At 42.7% G+C, this 24499-nt stretch overlaps 1 protein-coding gene across 4 annotated transcripts in view; it reads right to left on the bottom strand.

Moving 5' to 3' along the window:
• Positions 1–24499, bottom strand: part of DNAH14 (dynein axonemal heavy chain 14) — a 237921-nt gene that overhangs the window by 120881 nt on the left and 92541 nt on the right. For all 4 annotated transcript variants that reach the window (XM_068232854.1, XM_068232855.1, XM_068232856.1 and 1 more), the window contains 8 exons: positions 24112–24199; positions 21933–22183; positions 19705–19936; positions 18864–18917; positions 18349–18494; positions 14080–14148; positions 12091–12277; positions 5572–5651 (listed from right to left, as the gene is read on the bottom strand). In XM_068232854.1, coding sequence (XP_068088955.1) covers positions 5572–5651; positions 12091–12277; positions 14080–14148; positions 18349–18494; positions 18864–18917; positions 19705–19936; positions 21933–22183; positions 24112–24199 — 1107 coding nt within the window. The remainder of the gene's footprint in view (positions 1–5571; positions 5652–12090; positions 12278–14079; positions 14149–18348; positions 18495–18863; positions 18918–19704; positions 19937–21932; positions 22184–24111; positions 24200–24499) is intronic.

Below are 24499 nucleotides of genomic sequence, written 5' to 3'. Positions count from 1 at the left end.
TGGCTCTCAAACGGCTCTTCATTTTATATCATTAGAAGCCACTCAGATACGGAAGAAAAGCCCCGCCCCGTCTCCATGACAACTCCAGGCTGCTTCTCTGAGTGGGGCAATCCCTCTTAATGCTGCTGCTCTGCTCCGCCCCATACACCCCTACAAGCTACAGGAGGAGGACTACATCTCCCGGCATGCCTCAGCGCCCTTTATTACAGAGCAGAGCGCACTGGTGAGTGACTCACAGGCATCGGCTCTTTTTAAAATGAGCGCCAGCTCTTGTCGTTCGCAGCAAAGAGCCGGCTCTTAGAGCTGACTCGTTTGCGAATGACCCATCACTATTTCTCACTATCTCTAGGGATATGGTGGTTACCATATTTATTACCAGTTGCCTGGCTGTCCTGCTGATCCTCTTCTTACTTACTTATAGCTACAAACCCTGAAAAAGCATGCAGATCATTTTTATTATTTATACAGCACCGATATCTTCCACAGCTCACAATCTAATATCTACCATAGTTATATGTCCATTGCAGTCTAGGGCCAATATAATGGGAAGATGTAAGTGGAAACCAGAGTGCCCGGAGGAAACCCATGCAGATACAGGGAGAACATACAATCTCCTTTCAGATGTTGCCCTGGCTGGGATTTGAACTGGGGACCCAGCACTGCAAAGGGAGGTTACTAACTACTACGCCACTATGCCACCATGCTGCCCATATTATCTGACCCGATTAGCTGCATGCTTGTTTCATGTGTGTGATTCAGACACTACTGCAGCCAAAGAGAGTAGCAGGATGCCAGGCAAAATGTATTGTTTAAAGAGGAGCTGTCAGCCATACTATCTCAGAATTTTTTTGGGGTGATTTTTCTATAGTAAAAAAAGAGAAAATCCTTCTTAGTATTCTCCATTTTAACTGTGTCTATCCAGAAGCCAATCCTGATGTCATTTCCTCCCTTATTCTCTAATTGTGTATGCATTGCCTGCCCTCCTCTGAGTCTTCAGGCACTCCCACCCAGCTCTGCAATAGAAAGTGCATTGTCTCAGTATTAGAAATATTGGCCAATCAGAGAGGAACAGAGGTGTGGGAGGGGAAAACAGGGGGAAAGAGGTTTCAGCCAATCAGGCTGCATTAGTTAAGTCTGAGAGGAAAGTAAAGAAGCAAAAAAAAAAAAAAGACAACCCAGCATGCCCTGCAACTTCCTTTGTGCGGCAACATACCAAATTAGAATCAGGTAAACTGAGCGATGATCATTTATCAACAAGAAAAGTAATAGTGATTTTTAACTTTTGGATTGCCTGGTTAGCATACTTGTTTACCAGATAAACAAAAATAATTGATTTTTGATTTTATGCACGACAGTTACACTTTAAAAGGAAATAAATATGGCAGCCTCCACATCTTCTCACTTCAGCTTCCCTTTATGGACCATCTCCCAGATAGAGACACACATAACTTTAAAAACTCAAAAAAAGTTTGTAAGCCTTTTCCACACTACTTACCGTAAAGCTAAAATAAATGACATACTTGAAGTTTGCTAAGACGTAACTGCTACAGTGAAAGTGGCACAGCGGGTGGCAGAGGACGGGTGACCCGAGCCCAGCAATGCGGAACAGTCACAGCGCCACCGTCCCTAGATTGTCACACCACATCCCCGTCTCACCTGATCCTCATTCCTCTGGATTTTAAGGTTATTTTTAACTGGAGCCGTTCTCCTTCACATACATATTAATATTTTGCTTTGCCGGCACAATTGTGGTTTATTGCAGTATCAGCTAAAGAACTCTTGTGGAACGCCAAAGCCCGGATCACAAAGCATTAGCCTCAGCGGAGAGACAGAGAGAGGAAGGTATGAGACGCTGCTCAGACTTATGATAGGATTAGCAGGTGTGCAGACCTTCAAACTTCCTCTCTGCTGCTTATCGCATCGAAACTGCTGATCGCTGCTAATTAAGTTCAAAGGGAATCCACAGTGTTACTTTAGCATTTTTTGGGGATTTATTTTTTTGTGTCTTCACTAAAAAAAATAAACATTTCAAAAATATACTTTCTGGCTCTTTTTATAGGCAGGTAACACACTTGTCCTAGCTTTTTTCTGTGCAATTTCGGGGATTCTGACGGTTCGCGATCACGTTTTCCATGCACGATTTTCTGCGTTTGTGATTTTCGGTATTGCAGCAGAATACAGTATAATTGGGAAAGTGTGCGCTGTGCGGGAAAAAAAGCAGGAAGCTGACCGATTCTGAATCGCGGGAAAAAATTCAGATTCCCAAAACGGGCCATTGACGTCAATGACAAGTACAGTGATGCGGCAACATGCAATGTATGAAATAAGAATAAACTTTTTTGTTCATTGCTTCCCCTGCTGGGGGTGATTGGTAAAGTCTTGTGAGGGCAATACTTCTGCTTTACTGACACACAATAAAAAAAAACACCTACAAAAGCAACTTAAAGGAACACTATCGATTATCTTTTTTTTTTTTCAATTGAGATAGGAATTGTTTGGGAAGTGCTGCTAAGTACTGGTGTATACATTTTACCCGTAACCTCTTTATTTACGGTTATCAAAAAAACTTTCACACTTTACTGACGCCAAAAGTGACAGCAGAATGAACCATGAGGGGAGGGGGATTTACCCCTCACTCTTTCAATCTGTTAACCCTGCGTGTATCTCTGTGTGAGAGAGAAAGCTCTCAGAAGCTGCAGATGCTGTGTCCTGTATCTCTGAATGAAGTGTCTGAAGAGAACAGAGAAAATGTAACTTGTTATAAACATTTGTAATTGTCTGTGACACCACAGCTTTTCATACTTTTTTTTGCTTTCAGAGTAAAATACTCTGTAGTCTGATATGCAACACTCGCTGTGCATTGAAGCAGACACCCCTTCTGCAACGTATTTGTTCCAAATAAAGCTAAATCCTACACTTAATAAATTAAATATTTTACCTCTGATATTTAACATGAAAAGTAGGAAAATGTTTACAGTGGTACTTAGACATTATTTGTACACTGTCATTTAGAACACTTATGTATTGATGCTGCTCTTTTAAAGTAAATCTGAGATGGAGACTCATACATACCTAAGGCTTCCTCCAGCCCCCTCCAGGCTCATTGCTCCCTCACTGTCCTCCACCACCTCCTCGTTTGTCCACAGTTGGCCCCAGAATGTCCTTCTGGTCCAGGGCCAACTGCGCAAGTGTGGCCCAGCCGTGCGCGCACTCCCATCGCCAGGAGCATTCGGCACCTGTGCCGACTAGCCCCAACTGGATGACTTACTGGACGTACGAGGAGGCAGAGGAGGACGGCGTGGGAGCGATAATCCTGAAGGAGGCTGGAGGAGGCCCCAGGTATGTATATTTTTTTTATTAACTACTTTTCATCCAGACCTTGTTTCCACTGTATGGACCAGAGCAGTTCTGACATTTTAGTTATGTCCCTATTTAAATCAGCAATAACTCTATCCCTACTTATGAGACCTAAATGAAATACATATTGTTTTTTTCGAGACAAACTAACAAGAAATCAATGTGAAATTTTGGATGGAGCCCCATCCCCCCTCGCTTTCTGCACAGGTAAACAGAGAATCAAGGTTATTCAATTGGCTAGTGCACACTTGAATGTGTTTTCCCCATGCAGATAAAAACAGACAGCAGTGAAACACTGCACACCATTTCTCTATCAATTACATTAGATTCTGTGATAAAATGCGCAAGCTTTCACACATACAGACAACATGGTGTGCAGAAAACACATACAAAAAACCTACAGAGGCGTGTGCTCCCAGCCTCAGCTTATTACACTCACTCTGTCCATCTCTGATGGAGCAGAAATGGCTCAGCAGACTTCTCCAGCATCACAACAGTACAGAGCACTAAGGGAGGGGTAGAGAAGCTGGAGGCTGGAGCTGTACACATGAGTCTGCTGCACACTGAATAGGGACTGTCTACAAGTCTTTGTCTGCAAAACGTTGTATGATTCGTTATCAGTGGCTGAGCAGATGCAGTCATTAGATCAATTGTGCAGAGAGCACAAAGGTTTTTCTCTCCGTGCCCTTAGTTGTCAGTCTCTCAAGACAGGGAAAAGAAACTTCTCCCCCCACGGAGTCCCCTGCGGCTTCTGGGCCCCCTGCGGCTGCATCCCTTGCAGGGTTTATTGTTACGCCCCTGCAAACTAGGCTTTCATTGCATGGCACTTTTTCCCTTGAACAATTTTGTTTTCTATGCATTTTAAATGGGAAACGAGGAAAGAAATAGAAAAAAAAAACATTATTTCTCAGTTTTACCAATTCCAGTTTAAAAATAAAAAGCTTTACTGTAGATAAAAAACATAAATGTTGATTCACTATTTCTACAGTTTATCACAAAACTTAGATTATGTTCATGTCACAAGTTATGGTGAAGATATTTGATTCTACAGGAGCAATGCCCAGCCGTGCACAGCAGTGCTTCAGCTACACATCATCTTATAGAAAAACATCTTAAGGTGGCCATACGCTGGTCGATTTGCCATCAGATTCGACCAACAGATAGATCCCTCTCTGATCGAATCTGATCAGAGAGGGATTGTATGGCCACCTTTACTGCAAACAGATTGTGAACCGATTTCAGCCTGAAACCGTTCACAATCTATGGTAGTGGTGGTGCTGCCGCCGCTTCCACGGGCCCCCGCATACATTACCTGCTCCGCCGCCGCGACTCCACAGGTCTCTGCTGTCTTCTTCTCCGCTCTGGTCTGGTCTCCGGCATGCTTCACTTCTTCCTGCCTGGCAGGAAGTTTAAACAGTAGAGCGCCGTCTACTGTTTAAACTTCCTGCCGGGCAGGAAGAAGTGAAGCATGCCGGAGACCAGACCAGACCAGAGCGGAGAAGACAGCAGAGACCAGGGGACTCGCGCCAGCTGGAGCAGGTAATGTATACCCGCTGTATTGCGTCAGTCGTCGGGCATTCGAACGCCGCTATCGACGCACTTCCGACCCGCCGGGGATCGAGAAAAATCTACCGCACGGATGGATCGTCGGGAATCGACGGGAACGATCGATTTCGGACAGAAATCGATCGTTCTGTCAGCGGTGTGCGCGGTGATTTCACAGCCGATTAGATCACTGTGATCGAATCGGCCGTATAATCGGCGGGAAAATCGTTAGGTGTATGGGCCCCTTTATAGGATAAAGATAAGATTAAAAAGCCAATGCCGTGCATATAAACAAAGCAGGGCAGCTGATCTGGCTCTGGAAGCTGGGTTTCTGTGTTGTTTGGCAGATCCTTCAGATGTAGATTACAGAGAGAGTGAGGGGAGAGCACTGTCTTTCTCCTGCTTTCTTTTGAATTGCTGATTCCCTTCCCCTATTCTATGAATGATTGGAAGTCTAACTGAACGAAATGGAATTTATTTTGTTGCTTGGTATGCTGAAGTGTTTTAGTTTTTATTTCCAGAGATACACCATGTTATTATTATTATTTATCACTTATATAGCGCCATCTTACGCAGCGCTGTACAGAGTGCTGCTCACTATACACAGAAATGTGACTAGTCCTCTTTACATGATGTTCCACGTGGTCATTGCTTGGGTTTCAATCTCACCTGGACTCCGAGTCGTGTTTCTTCTGGCCAGCCACGACTAGCACTGTCTTTATGGCTCTCATCCCAAAATCATAATGGTTCTGAAAGACAAGAAACATGTTGCCTTATTTAAGTATAGAACAAGCTTGAAGAAAAAAAAAAAAAGTAGTTCCACCCACAACTACCTCCAAGGCTTATTATGAAATGAGTCTGCCAGACCATTTCTCAAGGTGGGCAGCAGCAGACAGACATGTCGAAATGCTTTCCTATGGGCCTGTTCACACTGGTCTGTTTTAATGTGTTAGACTTATGCTTCATACACACTTGAGATAAAAGTCTTTAGAAAATGCAAGATCACAGACCAATTTTACCCCCTTCCATGTAGTATGAGAGCCACACAGTCTATTCTATGGAGCTGCACTCCCCATCAGATAAAATCTTTGCAAGATGCTGCACACACAGATGCTGTACACATTCAAAAGATCAGTATCTGCAAAAGATCTGTTCCTGCAAAAAATCCATTCCTGCAAAATGCATTCATAGTCTGAGATCTGCAGATCCTCATACACACTTGGTTTAACAGACTTCATCTGCATATCTGGCAATCATCTGCAGATCTGAAAATCCATCCTGGTGGATTTGATCTGCAGATGATCTGCAGATGATTGTCTGTTAAACCAAGTGTGTATGAGGATCTGCAGATCTCATAGACTATGAATGCATTTTGCAGGAATGAATCTTTTGCAGGAACAGATCTTTTGCAGATAATGATCTTTTGAGTGTGTACGGGCCTCTTTGTGTGCAGCATCCTGCAAAGATTTTATCTGATGGGGAGTTCAGCTCCATAGAATTGACTGTGTAGAGTATGGCTCTCATACTACATGGAAGGGGGTAAAATTGGTGTGATATCTTTCATTTATCTTTCAAGTGTGTACACACCATAAGACTAAGGGCAGATCGCTAAACAACGAATGAGCATACTGCTTTCCTTCCTTACCAGCACCACAGTATGCCACTCAATTCTTTAAAATGTGTATGATGATGTTATGCATTCAGTCGTATCCGACTCTTAGCAATTCTATGGGTTAGCTCTCTCCATGCTGTCTAATTTTGTACCATTTCTGCCAGTTGCCTTAAAGGGAAGGTTCAAGCAAAATAAAAAAATGAGTTTCACTTACCTGGGGCTTCTACCAGCCCCATGCAGCCATCCTGTGCCCTCGTAGTCACTCACTGCTGCTCCAGTCCCCCGCTGGCAGCTTGCCGACCTCAGAGGTCGGGGGCCGCATTGCGTACGTTTTTACGCATTCCCGCTAGTGCAGGAACATTAACACATACATTTTTACGCGTTACTGGTTCAATGCGTACATTTTTACGCATTGAACCAGTAATGCGTACAAATGTATGTGTTAATGTTCCTGCACTAGCGGGAATGCATAAAAGTGTATGCAATGCGTCCCGCCGACCTCCGAGGTCGGCAAGCTGCCAGCGGGGAACTGGAGCAGCAGTGAGTGACTACGAGGGCACAAGATGGCTGCATGGGGCTGGTAGAAGCCCCAGGTAAGTGAAACTCATTTTTTTATTTTGCTTGGACATTCCCTTTAAAGAGAAACTCTGACCAAGAATTGAACTTTATCCCAATCAGTAGCTGATAACCCCTTTTACATGAGAAATCTATTCCTTTTCACAAACAGACCATCAGGGGGCGCTGTATGACTGATATTGTGGTGAAACCTCTCCCACAAGAAACTCTGAGGACCATGGTGCTCCTGGCAGTTTCCTGTCTGTGAACCTTGTTGCATTGTGGGAAATAGCTGTTTACAGCTGTTTCCAACTGCCAAAAAAGCATGCAGCAGCTACATCACCTGCCAACAGTAAAAATGTCACCATGTGATAAATGTCAGAATGTAAATCAGGGATTTAAAAGATTTTACAATGGGCCAACACTGACTAAATCATTTATACATAATTATTGTAAAAATGAAGCACTTTTTTATGACATTATTTTCACTGGAGTTCCTCTTTAAGCTCAATCCTGTGTCAGCTTTGATGGTGTCAAGCCAACACGTTCTCTGGTGGCCTTGTCGCCTCTTGCCACTGATCGGTCCTAGCATTAGGTGTTTCTCTAAGGAATTTGATCTCATCACGTACAGTATATGTGAGTCTGAGTCGGGTGATCTTGCCTTCCAGTGACATGTCAGGTCTTATACGTTCCAATACTTTGTTCGTCATCCTTGCTGTCCATGTAAAATGTGTATAGGAGGCTTTAACTTGAAGGCCAAAACACAGCACTGGGCTACTGTTTAGGTCGGCACTGCCCTTTTAGGCTTTGCTCCCACTAAAGCGGAGAACGGACATTTTTTGTCAGTTTTTCACTCATTGCTAAGGGAGAGTAATAAAGCTCCTATATTATTCATACGTTCACACTTGTTATGCTGCAAGGGATCCGTGGGATCCGTTGATGTAGATGGGCCGCACGTCTGTGCAGTCAGCGATAATCCCGGGCCAGGCGGAGGTGTTCCCCAATATGGCCTATCGGGGAGCGTATCTGCCCCGGGCTCCAGCCTCATCACTGCAGATCATCAAAACGGAAATTATACTGTCTGCTCTTGCTGGCCGCACGTGACCCAGAAGCAAGTGGGAACTCAGTCTTACTTCCCACAGCGCAGTGATTCTATAGGCAGGAAGCGTAACTATCCCTGGCGTGACCTCCATGACCTCTCCTGCAGAGTAGCGCAGCAGAGCAATGTAATATTTACCTGCTCCGGCGATGCATCGGGTCACTTTAGTTCTTCCTCGGGGGTTGCACGCTCTGTGCTGCCATCCCCTAGCTCCCGATCACGTGACATGCATTTGGAGTCAAAGTAGAGAGCCGTGGCGGGCAGGAAGAATAGAGAAGACCCGATGCAGCACCGGAGCAGGTAATTATAATGCCCAGTGGTTCAAATCTCCAGCAAATGAAAGGGGGGTATGAAGAGTCTTTAACTAGCCACACTAGCGAGGGATGGGGGGAAAGTACTAACTTTGGTGAAAAAGGGATTGGATCCTAGGGAGGTGCCCCATCATGCTAATTTGGCAGGGGTGCCACATGGGTTCTAGTTACGCCAATGTGTTTTAATCATCACCACTCCAGTGGCTATCCTCTTTGCAGCCAGGATTGCAGCACTGCACGCATTTCCTGTGCCTCCTCCTGCATTCCTGGCTAAAGTAATCTGATATAAGGCTGCGGATTACTGGAATACTCATGCATAGTGATTATGGAACTATTAGTTAATGAGTTGATCAATTAGAGACCTATACAGTGGGATGCGAAAGTTTGGGCAACCTTGTTAATTTTCATGATTTTCCTGTATAAATCATTGGTAGTTACAGTACAAAAATGTCAGTTAAATATATCATATAGGAGACACACACAGTGATATTTGAGAAGTGAAATGAAGTTTATTGGATTTACAGAAAGTGCGCAATAATTGTTTAAACAAAATTAGGCAGATGCATACATTTGGGCACCACAAAAAAGAAATGAAATCAATATTTAGTAGATCCTCCTTTTGCAGAAATTACAGCCTCTAAATGCTTCCTGTAGGTTCCAACGAGAGTCTGGATTCTGGTTGAAGGTATTTTGGACCATTCCTCTTTACAAAACATCTCTAGTTCATTCAGGTTTGATGGCTTCCTAGCATGCACAGCTCTCACACCACAGATTTTCAATTATATTCAGGTCTGGTGACTGATATGGCCATTCTAGAACGTTGTACTTGTTCCTCTGCATGAAAGCCTTAAAGAGAACCCGAGGTGGGTTTGAAGAATGTTATCTGCATACAGAGGCTGGATCTGCCTATACAGCCCAGCCTCTGTTGCTATCCCAAACCTCACTAAGGTCCCCCTGCACTCTGCAATACCTCATAAATCACAGCCTTGCTGTGAGGCTGTGTTTACATCTGTAGTGTCAGTCTCAGCTGCTCCCACGCCTCCTGCATAGCTCCGGTCCCTGCCCCCGTCCCTTCCCTCCAATCAGCAGGGAGGGAAGGGATGCAGGCGGGGACTGGAGTTCTGCAGGAGGCGGGGAGAGCAGCAGACTGACACTATAGAGATAAACACAGCTAGCTCTGACAAGCTGTTTGTCAGCAGTGTGGCTGTGATTTATGAGGGATTGCAGAGTGCAGGGGGACCTTAGGGGGGTTTGGGATAGCAACAGAGGCTGGGCTGTATAAGCAGATCCAGCCTCTGTATGCAGATAATATTCTTCAAACCCACCTCGGGTTCTCTTTAATAGATTTTGAGCAGTGTTTAAGGTCGTTGTCTTGTTAAAAGATCCAGCCTCGGCGCAGCTGCAGCTTTGTCACTGATTCCTGGACATTGGTCTCCAATCTGCTGATACTGAGTGGAATCCATGCGTCCCTCAACTTTGACAAGATTCCCAGTCCCTTTACTGGCCACACAGCCCCACAGCATGATGGAACCACCACCATATTTTACTGTAGGTAGCAGGTGTATTTCTTGGAATGCTGTGTTCTTTTTCCTCCATGCATAACGCCCCTTGTTATGCCCGAATAACTCATCAGCCCACATCACCTTATTCCAAAATGAAGCTGGCTTGTCCAAATGCGCTTTAGCATACCAGCTGTTTGTGCTTTGGGCTTTCTCTGCATCCCTCTCGCACACAGCATCTCCTTGTGTAAAATGCACCGAATGGTTGAACGATGCATATCATCTCCATCTGCAGCAAAATGATGATGTAAGCCTTTGGTGCTGGTCTGTGGGTTGACTCTGACTGTTCTCACCATTCGTTGCTTCTGTTTATTCGAGATTTTTCCTGGACTGCCACTTCGAACCTTAACATGAACTGAGGCTGTGGTCTTCCATTTTCTCAATATGTTCTTAACTGTGGAAACAGATAGCTGAAATATCTGAGACAGCTTTCTGTATCCTTCCCCTAAACCATGATGGTGAACAATCTTTGTCTTCAAATTCGTATTACTACTCTTCAGAGAAAATGAAAAGAGGAGGGAAACTTACAATTCACCCCCTTAAATATGCTCTCATAATTGGATTCACCTGTGTATGTAGGTCAGGGGTTACTGAGCTTACCAAGCCAATTTGAGTTCCAATAATTAATTCTAAAGGTTTTGGAATCAATAAAATGACAACAGTGCCCACATTTTTTGCACCTGCCTAATTTTAAACAATTATTGCGCACTTTCTGTAATTCCAATAAACCTAATTTCACTTCTCAAATATCACTGTGTGTGTCTCCTATATGATACAGTTGTGTTCAAAATTATTCAACCCCCACTGAAATTTAGTGTTTTGGCCAGTTTGACATTGATTTTGATCATTTCAGTCATCTTGTTTACAATTAAATCAAAGAGGCACTTGTAAGTCAGACAAATATAACATAACCTTTATAATGAAATTACGACAAATGTCTTTTCTGTGCTCACATCATTATCAGTTTTATTCAACCCCCAAGTGACATTCATTCTTAGTACAACATCCTTTTCCAGTTATAACAGCTTTTATACGTGAAGCATAGCTTGACACAAGTGTCTTGCAGCGATCTATGGGTATCTTAGCCCATTCTTCATGGGCAAAAGCCTCCAGTTCAGTCACAGTCTTAGGCTTGCGCGCTGCAACTACTTTCTTTAAAGGAGAACTGTAGTGAGAGGGATATGGAGGCTGCCATATTTATTTCCTTTTAAGCAATACCAGTTGCCTGGCAGCCCTGATGGTCTATTTGCCTAAAGAAGTGTCTGAATCACACCAGAAACAAGCATGCAGCTAATCTTTTCATATCTGTCTAAATTTGTCAGAAACACCTGATCTGCTGCATGCTTGTTCAGGGGCTATGGCTGAAAGTATTAGAGGCAGAGGATTAGCTGAATAGCCAGGCAACTGGTATTGCTTAAAAGGAAATAAATATGGCAGCCTCCATATACCTCTCACTACAGTTCTCCTTTAAGTCCCACCAGAGGTTCTCAATCGGATTTAAAGGAAAGGTTCAGGGAGGGTGGGTAAAAAATAAAAATCAATTTCCACTTACCTGGGGCTTCCTCCAGCCCGTGGCAGGCAGGAGGTGCCCTCGCCGCCGCTCCGCAGGCTCCCGGTGGTCTCCGGTGGCCGACCCGACCTGGCCAGGCCGGCTGCCAGGTCGGGCTCTTCTGCGCTCCAAGGCCCGGAACTTCTGCATCCCACGCCGGCGCGCTGACGTCATCGGACGTCCTCCGGGCTCTACTGCGCAGGCGGCCACCGGAGACCACCGGGAGCCTGCGGAGCGGCGGCGAGGGCACCTCCTGCCTGCCACGGGCTGGAGGAAGCCCCAGGTAAGTGGAAATTGATTTTTATTTTTTTACCCACCCTCCCTGAACCTTCCCTTTAAGTCTGGTGACTGCACTGTACTGGAAACAATATTAGACTTATGTCTTTGCTACTAATGTTTTATTTCTTAGCTGTACTACACATACAAATCATTATATCTAACTTTTTTTTTTTTTTGCTTCAGTGTCTCTTTAAGAAAGCTATCGATAAGATATTTGCCAGTACCTGTTGGGAAAGCTGTTTGCTGGCCAACTGGTAGAGGTTCACCAGCTTCCCCGATAGCGACTTCGCTGCCTTAAAGCCCTCAGAGAAGAGCATTATCTCTGCGATCAGCTGGTAGTCGGGGACCATCATGGAGACCGGCCGGAAGAGGGACTTCAGGTTGTCTGGCAGCTCCACTCTTCCTTTATATCTGTAACACAAACAGAAGTTGAACGGTGCTACTATAGCAAATCTAAAGAAGAACAGTAACCCAGGATTGAACTTCATCCCAATCAGAAGCTGATACCCCTTTTCCCATGAGAAATCTTACCTTTTCTCTAACAGATCATCAGTGGGGTCTGTATGGCTGATATTGTTGTCATACCCCTCCCACAGTGATGTCAGGCCCATGGTCCTGACATCACACTGTGGAGGCTTGTTGCATTGTGGGAAATAACGACTGTTTCCAACTATCAAGCAACCAGTATCTCCCTTTGTGCATATGTGTATCTATAATAAAATAACCTTTTAGCCTATTGCATTGTTAGTGGGTGGGGTTATAGATAATGGCCATTGGTGCTGTCTTTTTTTTTTTTTTGTCTGCAAGTAGCAAAGATGATAATGTGCAGGCTGAAATCAAACAGGTGCAGGTGGATCAAACAATATGAACAAACTACATGGCGGATATCAATCATTTCTTGATCTCTGTTCTATTTAACTTCTTCCTTTGCAGTGTATTGATTTATTTCAGCAGTAGTGATGGACACCTGCAGTGGGCTAATTGAAATCTACGCCCTGGCAGGCATAACCGCTCCCAAACAGGGCGTAGCTTTCCATCAGCGCAGCGCAGTCCGAAAGCGGTTAATCTGGAATACTGTCATAATTGTTGTTTTACTCAAATAGATGAGCAAAAAAGGATCCGCAAACCAGGCCGGGTTGACGTATAAAATGCTGATATTTTTTGAAGAAATCAACAGACAGTGTGTTTTATTCAAGAAGGTAAATTTCCACATCAGCTTATATGGCTTATTCATTTTCCAGAGCCGTGCCGATCCAATATGCAGAACAGTAAAGGTGGCCACACACGATACAATAAAATGATCCAATTTGACATCAATTCGACAAAAATTATCGGATTTTCCGAGAAAACGAACGCCTTTTTTTTTTTATTTGAGCAAGAAATCTGATTGGATTTCCCATTTTTATTTGATAAAAGTCTATCGGGAGTGCTCAATTTTCTGATCAATTTTTATGAAAATTGTGTGGTAGATTGTCAATTTCCTTATATATACTTCCAAGCCATTTTTCAGTTTTCAATCATTTTTTTCATGATTGGGTAAAAATGTAATACACGTGTGTAGTACATTGGTCAGATTTTTGAAATGTTACAATCAGTCAGACACATTGATTGCAATTCTTGAATTGAACAGATATTTTAAAAATTGTATGATGTGTGGCCACCTTAAGAGGGCTTTTGCCCCCCCCCCCCCCCCCCCTGAGCCCCTTATAATATCCTAGTGTTTCTGGGTCACCATGAGCTACTGTGTAACACAGACATTACATAATGATAATGATTAAATACTTTGGGAAACAGTCCATAGACTATAAGGAGTCTGAAAGTTTAGGATGAAAAGTAAAAATTTCAAAGCGCCATATTAAAACTCAGAACATCCGGAGAACTTATGTATATTCTGGATCAGCTCATCCCCACAGGGAGAGAAGATGGCGTTTTAAAATAGCGCCCGATTCTGCCGCCCCGTAGAGAGACTATCATGCATTATGCACTTGGCTCTATTTAAAACCCATTAGCTATGAGCCCCTTTTTGATCCGGAAATCTGACTCGATCGAGGAAGGCAATTAGGTCTCCGAAACAAAACCTATTCCCCCCGGTACCGGAGGGAGGGCAGTCCCACCAGTCATTAATACTGAATCTTCTACCTATATGCATAATTTATCGGGGAGGAACATTTGCTATTCCATGTGTCAGGCAATGCTGTCGGATCCGCACCTACCCTGGATTCATTGTAATGAAGATTGCACACGACATATTCAGGCGAATCTCTCTTCCTTCAAACACGAACCTGTCCAAAACAGAATTTTTTAATGCCTGAAAATGGAAGTAAAAGGACACATGCATAATTAATCGCTCGCGTAAGACTTTAAAACAAAATAGTTTATTGGAAACTTCATTTGTAAGCGACGACTCGGGAAATCAGGTCATTAGAGGCGGAGATAGATTTGCACTTTATTAAAATGTATCTGTGTCTTCAATAATGAAAATATTAATGGGACCATTTAGTAAGTGCAAGTATATGAATCCACTACTATACCCTGAAAGACAAGTGTTCACTAGAACTAGAACTATTGTGGTTTCTTATCCAGTAAAAGTTTTCCTCTTCTAAATCCAGCCAGATGAAAACGGTGTTATGCTTAGTACACACAGTGAGATTTTCAGGCAGATTTCCTGCCAGATCGATTATTTGCAACATATACGATCTGATTTTGATTGATTTTCCGTAGAAGCGAACGGAAAATCGATCAGAAAAATCTATCAAAATCAGATCGGACATGTTGAAAATAATCGATCTGGCAGGAAATCTGCCTGAAAATCCCATTGTGTGTATTAGGCATTAAAGAGACACTGAAGCGAAAAAAAATATATGATATAATGAATTGGTTGTGTACTATGAATAATTACTAGAAGATTAGCAGCAAAGAAAATATTCTCATACTTTTATTTTCAGGTATATAGTGTTTTTTCTAACATTGCATCATTCTATAATATGTGCAGATTACACAACACTCAGCATTCAAAATGAGTCTTTCAGAGCAGTCTGTGAAGTAATGACCTCTCCTCTAGCAGAGGAAAAGTAAATAGTCCAGGAACAGTTGAGATAATAAAAGTCAGATAACAGCCCTCTCCACGACTAACTTAGTCGGAGAGCTTAATGGCTTGTTTGCATAGAGATAACAACTGGAGTTTCTCAACTCTTCCTGTACTTGAAACAATTACACTGATGTATCTGATCTTAATGTTTTATTTCTTAGCTGTGCTACACATACAAATCATAATATCATCATTTTTTTTTCGCTTCAGTGTCTCTTTAAAGGATACCTTAAAGGGGAACTTCAGCCTAAACAAACATACTGTGAATAAGTTACATTAGTTATGTTAATTAGAATAGATGGGTAATATAATTTTTTACCCATCCTGTTTTAAAAGGACAGGCAAATGTTTGTGATTCATGGGGGCTGCCATCTTTGTCATGGGGGCAGCCATCTTTTTGGTTGAAAGGAGGTGACAAGGAGCAGGAGACACAGTTCCAACTGTCCTGTGTCCTGATAACCCCTCCCAGCTGCACACGCTAGGCTTCAAATGTCAAATTCAAAATGTAAAAAAAATGCACCAAAACAGCAGAACGAGAGCAACAACATCAGAAATCCCATCATGCTTTGCACAGCATCAGGGAAAAAAAGCCTAGGCAGTTTTCTTCTGCGCAGCTAAAAATGAGGCTTGGATAAGAGAAACAAAGTTTTCATGCTGTGAAACTGTTAAAGAAACACCAGGCCTTTTCAGTGCTGCCAAGTCGATTTTTAGTCCGGAGGTTCACTTTAACTTTCCCTCTATTTCAAAACCGGGGGAGTGAGCATGTTTAGCAAGCAATCCTGATGCTTACTGTTCCCCTCGTTCTTGTCCGTCCAGCTCCGCTATACTGTAATCAAAGTCACTCTCTGGTCAGCAGGGTCGGCTAGTAGTGCACAGGCGCTGCGCGTTCTTGGTCGCACACCTGCGGCCAGGAGCACTCTGCGCATGCGCACTATGTAGTCGTAACGTCACACATGGCAACCCTTCCGACCAGGAAGTGACTTCGGGAAGCGATTACAGCATAACGGGGCTGGATGGAGAAGAATGGTGAGAGCAGTGGGTATCAGGATCGCTTGCTAAACATACCCCCCCCCCCCCCATTTAAAATCGAGGGAAAGCTAAGGTATCCTTTACAGAGACACTTAAAGAGACTCCGTAACAAAAATTGCATCCTGTTTTTTATCATCCTACAAGTTCCAAAAGCTATTCTAATGTGTTCTGGCTTACTGCAGCACTTTGTACTATCACAGTCTCTGTAATAAATCAACTTATCTCTCACTTGTCAGACTTGTCAGACTTGTCAGCCTGTGTCTGGAAGGCTGCCAAGTTCTTCAGTGTTGTGGTTCTGTGATGCATCTCCCCCCTCCTGGCCCCTCTCTGCACACTGCTGTGTGTTATTTAGATTAGAGCAGCTTCTCTCTTCTCTCTTATCTTTTACAAGCTGGATAAATTGTCCTCTGAGCTGGCTGGGCTTTCACATACTGAGGAATTACAGACAAGGGCAAAGCTGTTTGCAGGAAGAAAAGAGCAGCCTGAAACTTCAGTGCATGAGAGATGCAGGGGGAAAGAAACACACAAATGATCTCTTGAGATTCAAAAGGAATGCTGTATACAGCCTGCTTGTGTATGGATGTATTTTCTATGTGTGGACATACTGTACATAAACCTACTTCCTGTTTTGGTGGCCATTTTGTTTGTTTATAAACAAACTTTTTAAAACTGTTTTTAACCACTTTTAATGCGGCGAGGAGCGGCGAAATTGTGACAGAGGGTAATAGGAGATATCCCCTAACGCACTGGTATGTTTACTTTTGTGCGATTTTAACAATACAGATTCTCTTTAAGCCTAAAAAAATTAATCAGTTTTACTCGCCTGGGGCTTCTACCAGCCCCCTGCAGCTGTCCGGTACCCTCGCAGTCATGATCAGGTCCTCCTCCAAGTATGTATGAACCTTTATACTACAGTATCCTGCTTCTCTGCCCAGCGTCTATGCTAATTTCTCTCCCACCCCCTCCTGCCTAATGAGTCATGCTGTCTGTTTTTTGTGTGAAAAGACAAGACAGCTGCTCTGTGTGCTCAGTGCTGTCTTGGGAGTGAGTCTGAAAAGAGCAAAGGACTGCACACAGTGAGCCAGTGGCATAACTAAGGATAATAACAATAACTATTGATATGGAGCCTCAAAACCTGCCAAGGCCAGCTGCAGTGTCAGAAAGTAGTAAGATACTAACAGTAATAAGATTTTAACACATGAGATAATACTTTGGTAATTAACTGCAAAAATGCAAGATGATTCAATAAGATTTTTACCTCATTTTCATTGTGTATTTCATGGATTATTGCAGTGCATGGAAAATGGATGAAATATGTGATACTGACAGCATTCGTTTTTGCCTAAACTGACAACTTAACAAGTAAAGTGCAAGTCCAAGCTGCGTGAAATGAACATAACATTTGTATCAGCTCCAAAACATTAGTATCTTATTAACCATTTTTTATTTACAGTACTTCATAATAATATTGTGAAATTAGGGAAACAGGTTTATTATTTACTTGCTTATTTTTCTGAATAGTTTAATTAGTTTTCCCCTTTTCTCTGCCCTGTTTTCTACCCTTCTACAAACTTCCGAATGGCTGTTTATTATGGCCCATACTCACGAGGGACTTTTGTCGCCTCAACACGCGGCGCGCGCGTGTTGCGGCGACAGGTCGCCCGTGAGTATGGGCCGTTGCACGCGCGCGCACCCCGAACTGTCGCCCGTCGCTCATGTCGCCATGCGATTGAAAGTTTCAATCGCATGGCGACAGTCGCCGCCGCACCTCCGCAACTGTCGCTAGTCCGCGTGAGTACGCGGACTAGCGACAGCAACCTCCATTAAAGTATATGGAGCTTCCGCCTCGCCGCTGGTCCCTCTTCCGCGTGTGTACGCGGAGGGACATGGCGAGGAGCTGTCGCCGGCCTGTCGCCCACACGCTCACGTGTGCTGGCGACAGGCAACATTTGCAGCCCGTGAGTACGGGCCATTAGCTACCAACAGTTCCAGGCTAGAGATAAATACCGAACATCTCACTTGTTTTACCACGTGCTTTAATCTTTGTGAATTGAGGTATTTACCGCACAAATAGACAACTCATATCTCATTAGGCGGTCATTTTAGTTTACCATGTGTTAATAGCCTCAGTTAATTGACATTTTACAAAATGTACTGTAAAATCAGCTGTTTTCTGCTTTACTAAATGTGGTCATGCTTTATGAATTGAAGACAATGTGTTTGTGGCAGGGCCGTTGCGGAATCTCTAATCACGTCTGACGCTGATATGTATTCTATAAAACAAAGCCCCAAGCTAACCCTATGTATTCCTCCTGTCCCGGCTCTTCTCTGTTCCGGCTCCCCACGTATGAAATGTACGCCGTACCTGATGGCTTGACTGTCCTTTGCCGTCTTGATGGCATGAACCTGAGAAGCGATGACCGATAGGACTTCAACGTCAATTCTGTTAAATTCATCGAAGCAGCACCAGGCTCCGGACTGGGCCATCCCAGAGAAGAACTTCCCCATCATCTGCAGAACAGAAGGGAGTGGTGAGCAGGGATTGTGTTTAGGGGTCTATACATTCTCAGCACGGGCCATCTGGGTGCAAGGTGAAGCTTGAAAAATGTCTTTCCCTGCTCCTGGACAAACTCCGGGCATTTGAGTCCACTAGTAAGGTAGCAGGTTTGATTTTCCTAGCTTGACAGCCTCTCATTTGCCTGAGGCGTGGAGAGTGCAGGACCTTACAGAACATGATAGCCAAGTTCCTGGACAGCCAGCATGTCCTAGGTACTAGCGTAGGATGCCTTGTGGTCCACGTGGCCCTGCATTGCAGCTCTGCGTCTCCCCTGCTCTCACACGTCCTCACAGCAACTGTCCTAACCACACATTTTTGCTCACCTTGTAATCCAGGCCTTCTGAACAGTTAAAAACCACACACTGCTTGCCTAGCGCCTGTGTACAAATCAGAAGAGAGAGAGAAATATGCGTCAGCTGGCAGATCTATCAAGGATTATCCTCCATTTCATAGTACAGAGCAACAACAAGGGTGAAGAGGCGTCCAGGGATAATAAAACTTTTTTAAAAGCAAGGATAAAACTAAGAAAATAGAGGTGGCTTACCTCTTATGTAACACTAGTGGAATGAGTCCAAACACGGTTTTATTTGCACTGGCAACGCATTTCGTGGTTTCAAACCCACTTCCTCAGGCCAATAAAAAGTGCCACTGTAGTCCGCCAAATGTCTCAGAGCGCAAGAGAGGGGGTGCCATCGAGCCATAGTGGCTTAGTCATCTAGAGTTCCAGTGACCTTTTTCAAGAGTGCGACCAATCCTATCTATCTATCTATCTATCTATCCCTGAAGGCCCTGAGTGGAGATGAGCTTATTTTCTCCTCCTGCTTCATGTGGTTGGGTGCACCCTCCTGCAACCAACCCTTGTGAGTTTAATTCCATCTTTGTGAGTTCTCCCATTTATAGTAACATATTGTGCTATTGGGCTCCTGTTGTCTCTATGTGTTTTTTTCTCAGGTGTGAGCGCTTTCCCCTATCTACCGATTCATAGTACAGAGTTAGAAATGATCAATACTTATAACTCTGGCTTGCATGCAAATTTAATGCAATCTGTACTGTAACTGATCCAATTACATGCACTTCCTGGCAAATTTGATTGGCCCAACTTCATGCTGCATACAGCTTGCAAGCCATTAGCCTTTTATTGACGATCTCTATATGGAGACTTACCTTGGCCAAGTCTTTGACGGTTTCTGTTTTCCCGGTGCCGGCTGGTCCCGCTGGAGATCCGCCGAGGTGTAAAGCCAGAGCCCCAGTCAGCGTCAGCCAGCATCGGTCAGTGAGGGGCGTGATCACCAGCCGGGAGGAGCATCCCAAATACTCATAGCCGTAGATGAAGGAGGCGTTGCCCTGCGCTACGTAACAGGAGTTATTCTGATCGTTCCATTCATAGCGGAGCTGCCTGCGAGGGAACAGAGTAGCTAATTAGTAGGGATTCTCAATGAGATGCTAATAATTCTGAGCGGATGCAAACTATATGCAAATTTATGCGGCTTGGAAACTAGCCTGTTAAATGCCGATTGGCCCAATTCCAAGCATCAATTTAAAATGATTAGCACCTCATCATAGTTTTTAACCAGTTCTGGATTTCTGGTATGTATATGTACACCTCTGTAGACCTCACTTGCTGATCAGGGGCATATACAGGGGTTGGACAAAATAATTGAAACAACTAACATGATCATAATCTTTGAACATATTTTTAGCAATCAAAACTTGACATGTTAATTTTTTTTTGTTTATTATTTTTGTTATTTAATATGTTTAATTAAAATAATTGTTTTTTACAGATATTTAAACCAAAGTTGGTTTCTCAAAGAAAAATGTTTCAAATAGTTTAGAGTGGTGTAGAAACCACCAAAATTGGTACCTCGAGCAGTGGAAAAATTTGATTTTCTCTGCTGAATCCTCGTTTACCTTATTTCCGACCTCCGGCCGAGTGTACGTTTGGAGACAGCTGAAAGAAGCATTTCATCCAGACTGCCTTCTCCCAACCGTAAAACATGGCGGGGGTTCTGTGGTGATCTGGGGTACTATTTCTTGGAAAGCCGCCAGGCCAATGATTTCTCTTCATGGAAGAATTAACAGCCGAGACTATTTAGGAATTTTGGGCGACCAAGTTTATCCTATGGTTCAAGAACAGTTTCCGGAGGGGAATGCCATCTTTCAAGATGATAATGCCCCAATCCATACAGCTAGAATTGTTAAAGAATGGCATGAGGTACATTCTAATGAAGTTGAACATCTCATCTGGCCACCTAAATCCCCAGATCTCAACATTATTGAGCATTTATGGTCGTTATTAGAGATTCAGGAAGTCGATTTCCGCCGCCATCGCCTCTAAAAGAACTGGAGAGTGTTTTAACTGAAGAATGGGCTAAACTTTCTTTGGAAACAATTCACAATTTGTATGAATCAATACCTCGGAGAATTGAGGCTGTAATTGCCACAAAAGGTGGACCTACACCATATTAAAATATATTTTGTTGATTTTCAATGTGTTTCCATTATTTTGTCCAACCCTGGTATATACTCCCTCAGTGGTTTCCTCCACTGCCATGTGTGTCTGCTACCGTCATCATCCTGACGAGCACTGATCAGTGAATAGGAACATGTGTTCACAAAGCCGATCAAAATGCCTGTAATGAATGATCACCTGCATCAGTGATATGCCGATGGTCATTCGTAAAGTGAAAGTAAAAAACACACATACACTACATATAATAAAGTGATGGGACATCTAGTGGACAAAAAGTAAAAATACACTTACATTTACTAAAATACAGTTACAAAAAAAATCTGCCATCAGTTATTAATTCCTTATACCCCCCTCCCCATAGTTACCAAAATAAAAAACACTTGTTAAAAAAAGTGAAAGCATTAATAAAAATACATAAATAGTTACCTTAGGGACTTTTGTAATATGTATGTCATGAGGGTATGTTACTACTATTTTTGCAAATAAGGGCTTGTAATTATTCCTATAGTACAAAGAAACACACCATGGACCACCCAAAGAAAGCTTAATTTGTGGCCCACTGCAACCCTGGTGGAGGAAGAGGAAGGAAGAAGTCTAGGTCGTGTCAGCCGCGCAGGGCCACCCCGTGATCGCGGGGCCTGCTACCCTTCAGGTACGCCACTGTGTTTGTTCTATTGGGCATGTGCAGACCTCCCTTATGTATGCTCATGTTTCGATACACTCATCTACGACCAGGGGGCAACTGCAAGAAACATATTGACCAGCGTAATTCATATAAATTTAGAGGAATCCTCTGAATCATCCATAGTATCCCACTACTAAGGTAGTAAGGATCTAACTTTTTTTTTCAACAACATTTCAGGTGTTGTTTATAGGAAAAAAACATTTGGTCTGATTTATATGCTCTTCTGTAACATACCTGGTCCATTCAAAGTCATCAGGAACGAAGACTGTGTCCTTTATCAGTTGGGTCAGAACATCTCTACAATGTACATAGATGGTAAGTAAGGCTTCCAGGGTGGTCTTCTGGTGAGGAAGGGGGATATCTAGTGCCATTTCAGCCAATTCTTCGAGTTGGTTCTCCAGGTTAGACAAGACTTTCCGTAGCTCCTTCTCAGGCTCCGGAGATAAGAAGCTTCTCACACAATCCTTGTTGAACATTATTTGGCTCTAAAACACCCAACAATATGGGGACAATATAGCAAGATGTCAGTTAGTTATCCGAAATGTATGTCTCATGCTGAGTGAGAAAATCAATGCAAATTTCGGGAGCAGATGTGTTGGCAGCTGTTAAGGTGGCCACACACCATACAATTCAAATATCACATTTTACATCACTTCAATAAATATGATCGGATGTCCCGAAAAATCGAAAGCTTTTTTTTTCTTTCGAGAAATCTGATCAAATTTCCCATCGATATCGGGAGTGCTGGATTTTTCTGATCAATTTTTATGAAAATTGGATGGTGTGTGGTAGATTGTCAATTACTTGATGTACAGACCCAATCTATTTTTTTTCATAATTTTATTCATAATTGGGGAAAAATTTAACGTGTGTGGTACATTTGTCAGATTTTTGAAATGTTACAATCAAGGGGGCCCACACACCATACCATTTTGTAAATATCTGTTCACTTCAAGAATCGCAATCAATTTTTCAAAAATCTGACCAATGTACCACACACTTGTGTTCACTTGTTCCACGATTACAATAAAAATGATTGGAAACTCTGAGAGAATTGCTTGGGTGTATATATTAATAAATTGACAATCTACCACACACCATTCAATTGTCATAAAAACTGATCAGAAAAATCCACCATTCCCAATCAACTTTGTTTTTTGAATAAAAACAGGAAATCCGATTCTTGCTCGAATTAAAAAAAAAGTTTTTGATTTTTCAGGAAATCCGATCTTTCGAATTGCTGCAAAATCTGATCATTTTATTGTATTGTGTGTGGCAACATTCAGTCAGAAAAATTATTATTTGTAGTTCTTGAATTGAAAAGATATTTAAAAAAAATTGTATGGTGTGTGGCCAGCTTTAGCGTGCATGCACTGCCAAAACCTAAAGATCAGCATGACAGCTGGGTAAATGGCATTTGTTAAAATGGTACAAATATGGTGGCCCCAATCTTCACTTAGATATTCTATTATTGCGTGTGGTACGGTATTAGTCATGGACAGAATCCGAAGACATAATAACAAAAGTTGTTTAGGTGATACCTTTAACCATTTCAGTCCGCTGGGAATTTTCACCTTATGCATCAGAGCAATTTTCACCTCCCATTCATTTGCTAATAACTTTATCACTACTTATCACAATTTATTGATCTATATCTTATTTTTTCCGCCACTAATTAGGCTTTCTTTGGGTGGTACATTTTGCTAAGAATTATTTTTTTTATAAATGCATTCTAACAGGATTAATAAGCAAAAAATGGAAAAAACTTCATTATTTCTCAGTTTTCGGCCATTATAGCTTTAAAATAATCCACGCTACCATAATTAAAACCTATGTATTTTATTTGCCCGTTTGTCTCGGTTATGACACCATTTACATTTTGTCCCTATCACCATATGTGGCGCCAATATTTTATTTGGAAATAAAGGTGCATTTTTTCCATGTTGCGTCCATCACTATTTACAAGCTTATAATTTTAAAAATGTTCGTAGTATACCCCCTTCAAATGCATATTTAAAAAGTTCAGACCCTTAGGTAACTATTTATGTCTTTTTTTTTTTTTTTTTTTTAATTGTAATTTTTTTTTCTAGTAAAAATTTTATTTGGGTGATATTCCCGTTCACTGATCCCAGGGCTACTGTGGGACAGCACGGGGGCGCACCTGCGATCGCGCTGAAGCGCGGCACCGCAGCAGAGCAGCCACCCGGACGTGAGCTTCACGTCCGGGCACCAGAAATGGTTAATGACTAACTGTACAAGATTCCTTTGCAAGCTTGATCCAGCTCTGAAACATGCCTGAAGAAGAAACTTAAAGTTTCGAAAGCTTGCAAAGAAATCTTGTACAGTTAGTCATTAAAGGTATCACCTAAACAACTTTTGTTGTTATGTCTTCGGATTCTTTTATTGTACTTACCACAACAAGGACAACCTGTCCTGGGTGAGCCAGCATCCATTTTTTAAGCATTGAATGTCCCCAGTCCTGAACTCCAGCCCGGACCAGTCTGTAAGAAAGTAATACAGCTAATGATGAAAATAATACTCTCCAAAAGTATCATCACACGATGACATAACAGCCGAGTTTCTAAGTATTGCTTCACAGTTTGTAGAACTTCTGTTTGTGTAATATACTCAGATTTACAGTATCTCCCAAAAGTGAGTACACCTGTCACATTATCGTAAATATTTTATGATATCTTTTCATGGGACAACACTGAAGATATGACACTGTGATACAACCTAAAGTATTCAGTGCCCAAATTGTATAACAGTGTCTTAAAGTGGATCCGAGATAAACTTTTACT

The sequence above is a fragment of the Hyperolius riggenbachi genome, chromosome 4 (assembly GCF_040937935.1).
Source record: "Hyperolius riggenbachi isolate aHypRig1 chromosome 4, aHypRig1.pri, whole genome shotgun sequence".
Lineage (NCBI taxonomy): Eukaryota > Metazoa > Chordata > Amphibia > Anura > Hyperoliidae > Hyperolius > Hyperolius riggenbachi.
The sequence above is the reverse complement of the archived record's forward strand: the minus strand, read 5'-3'. Positions and strand labels throughout refer to the sequence as shown.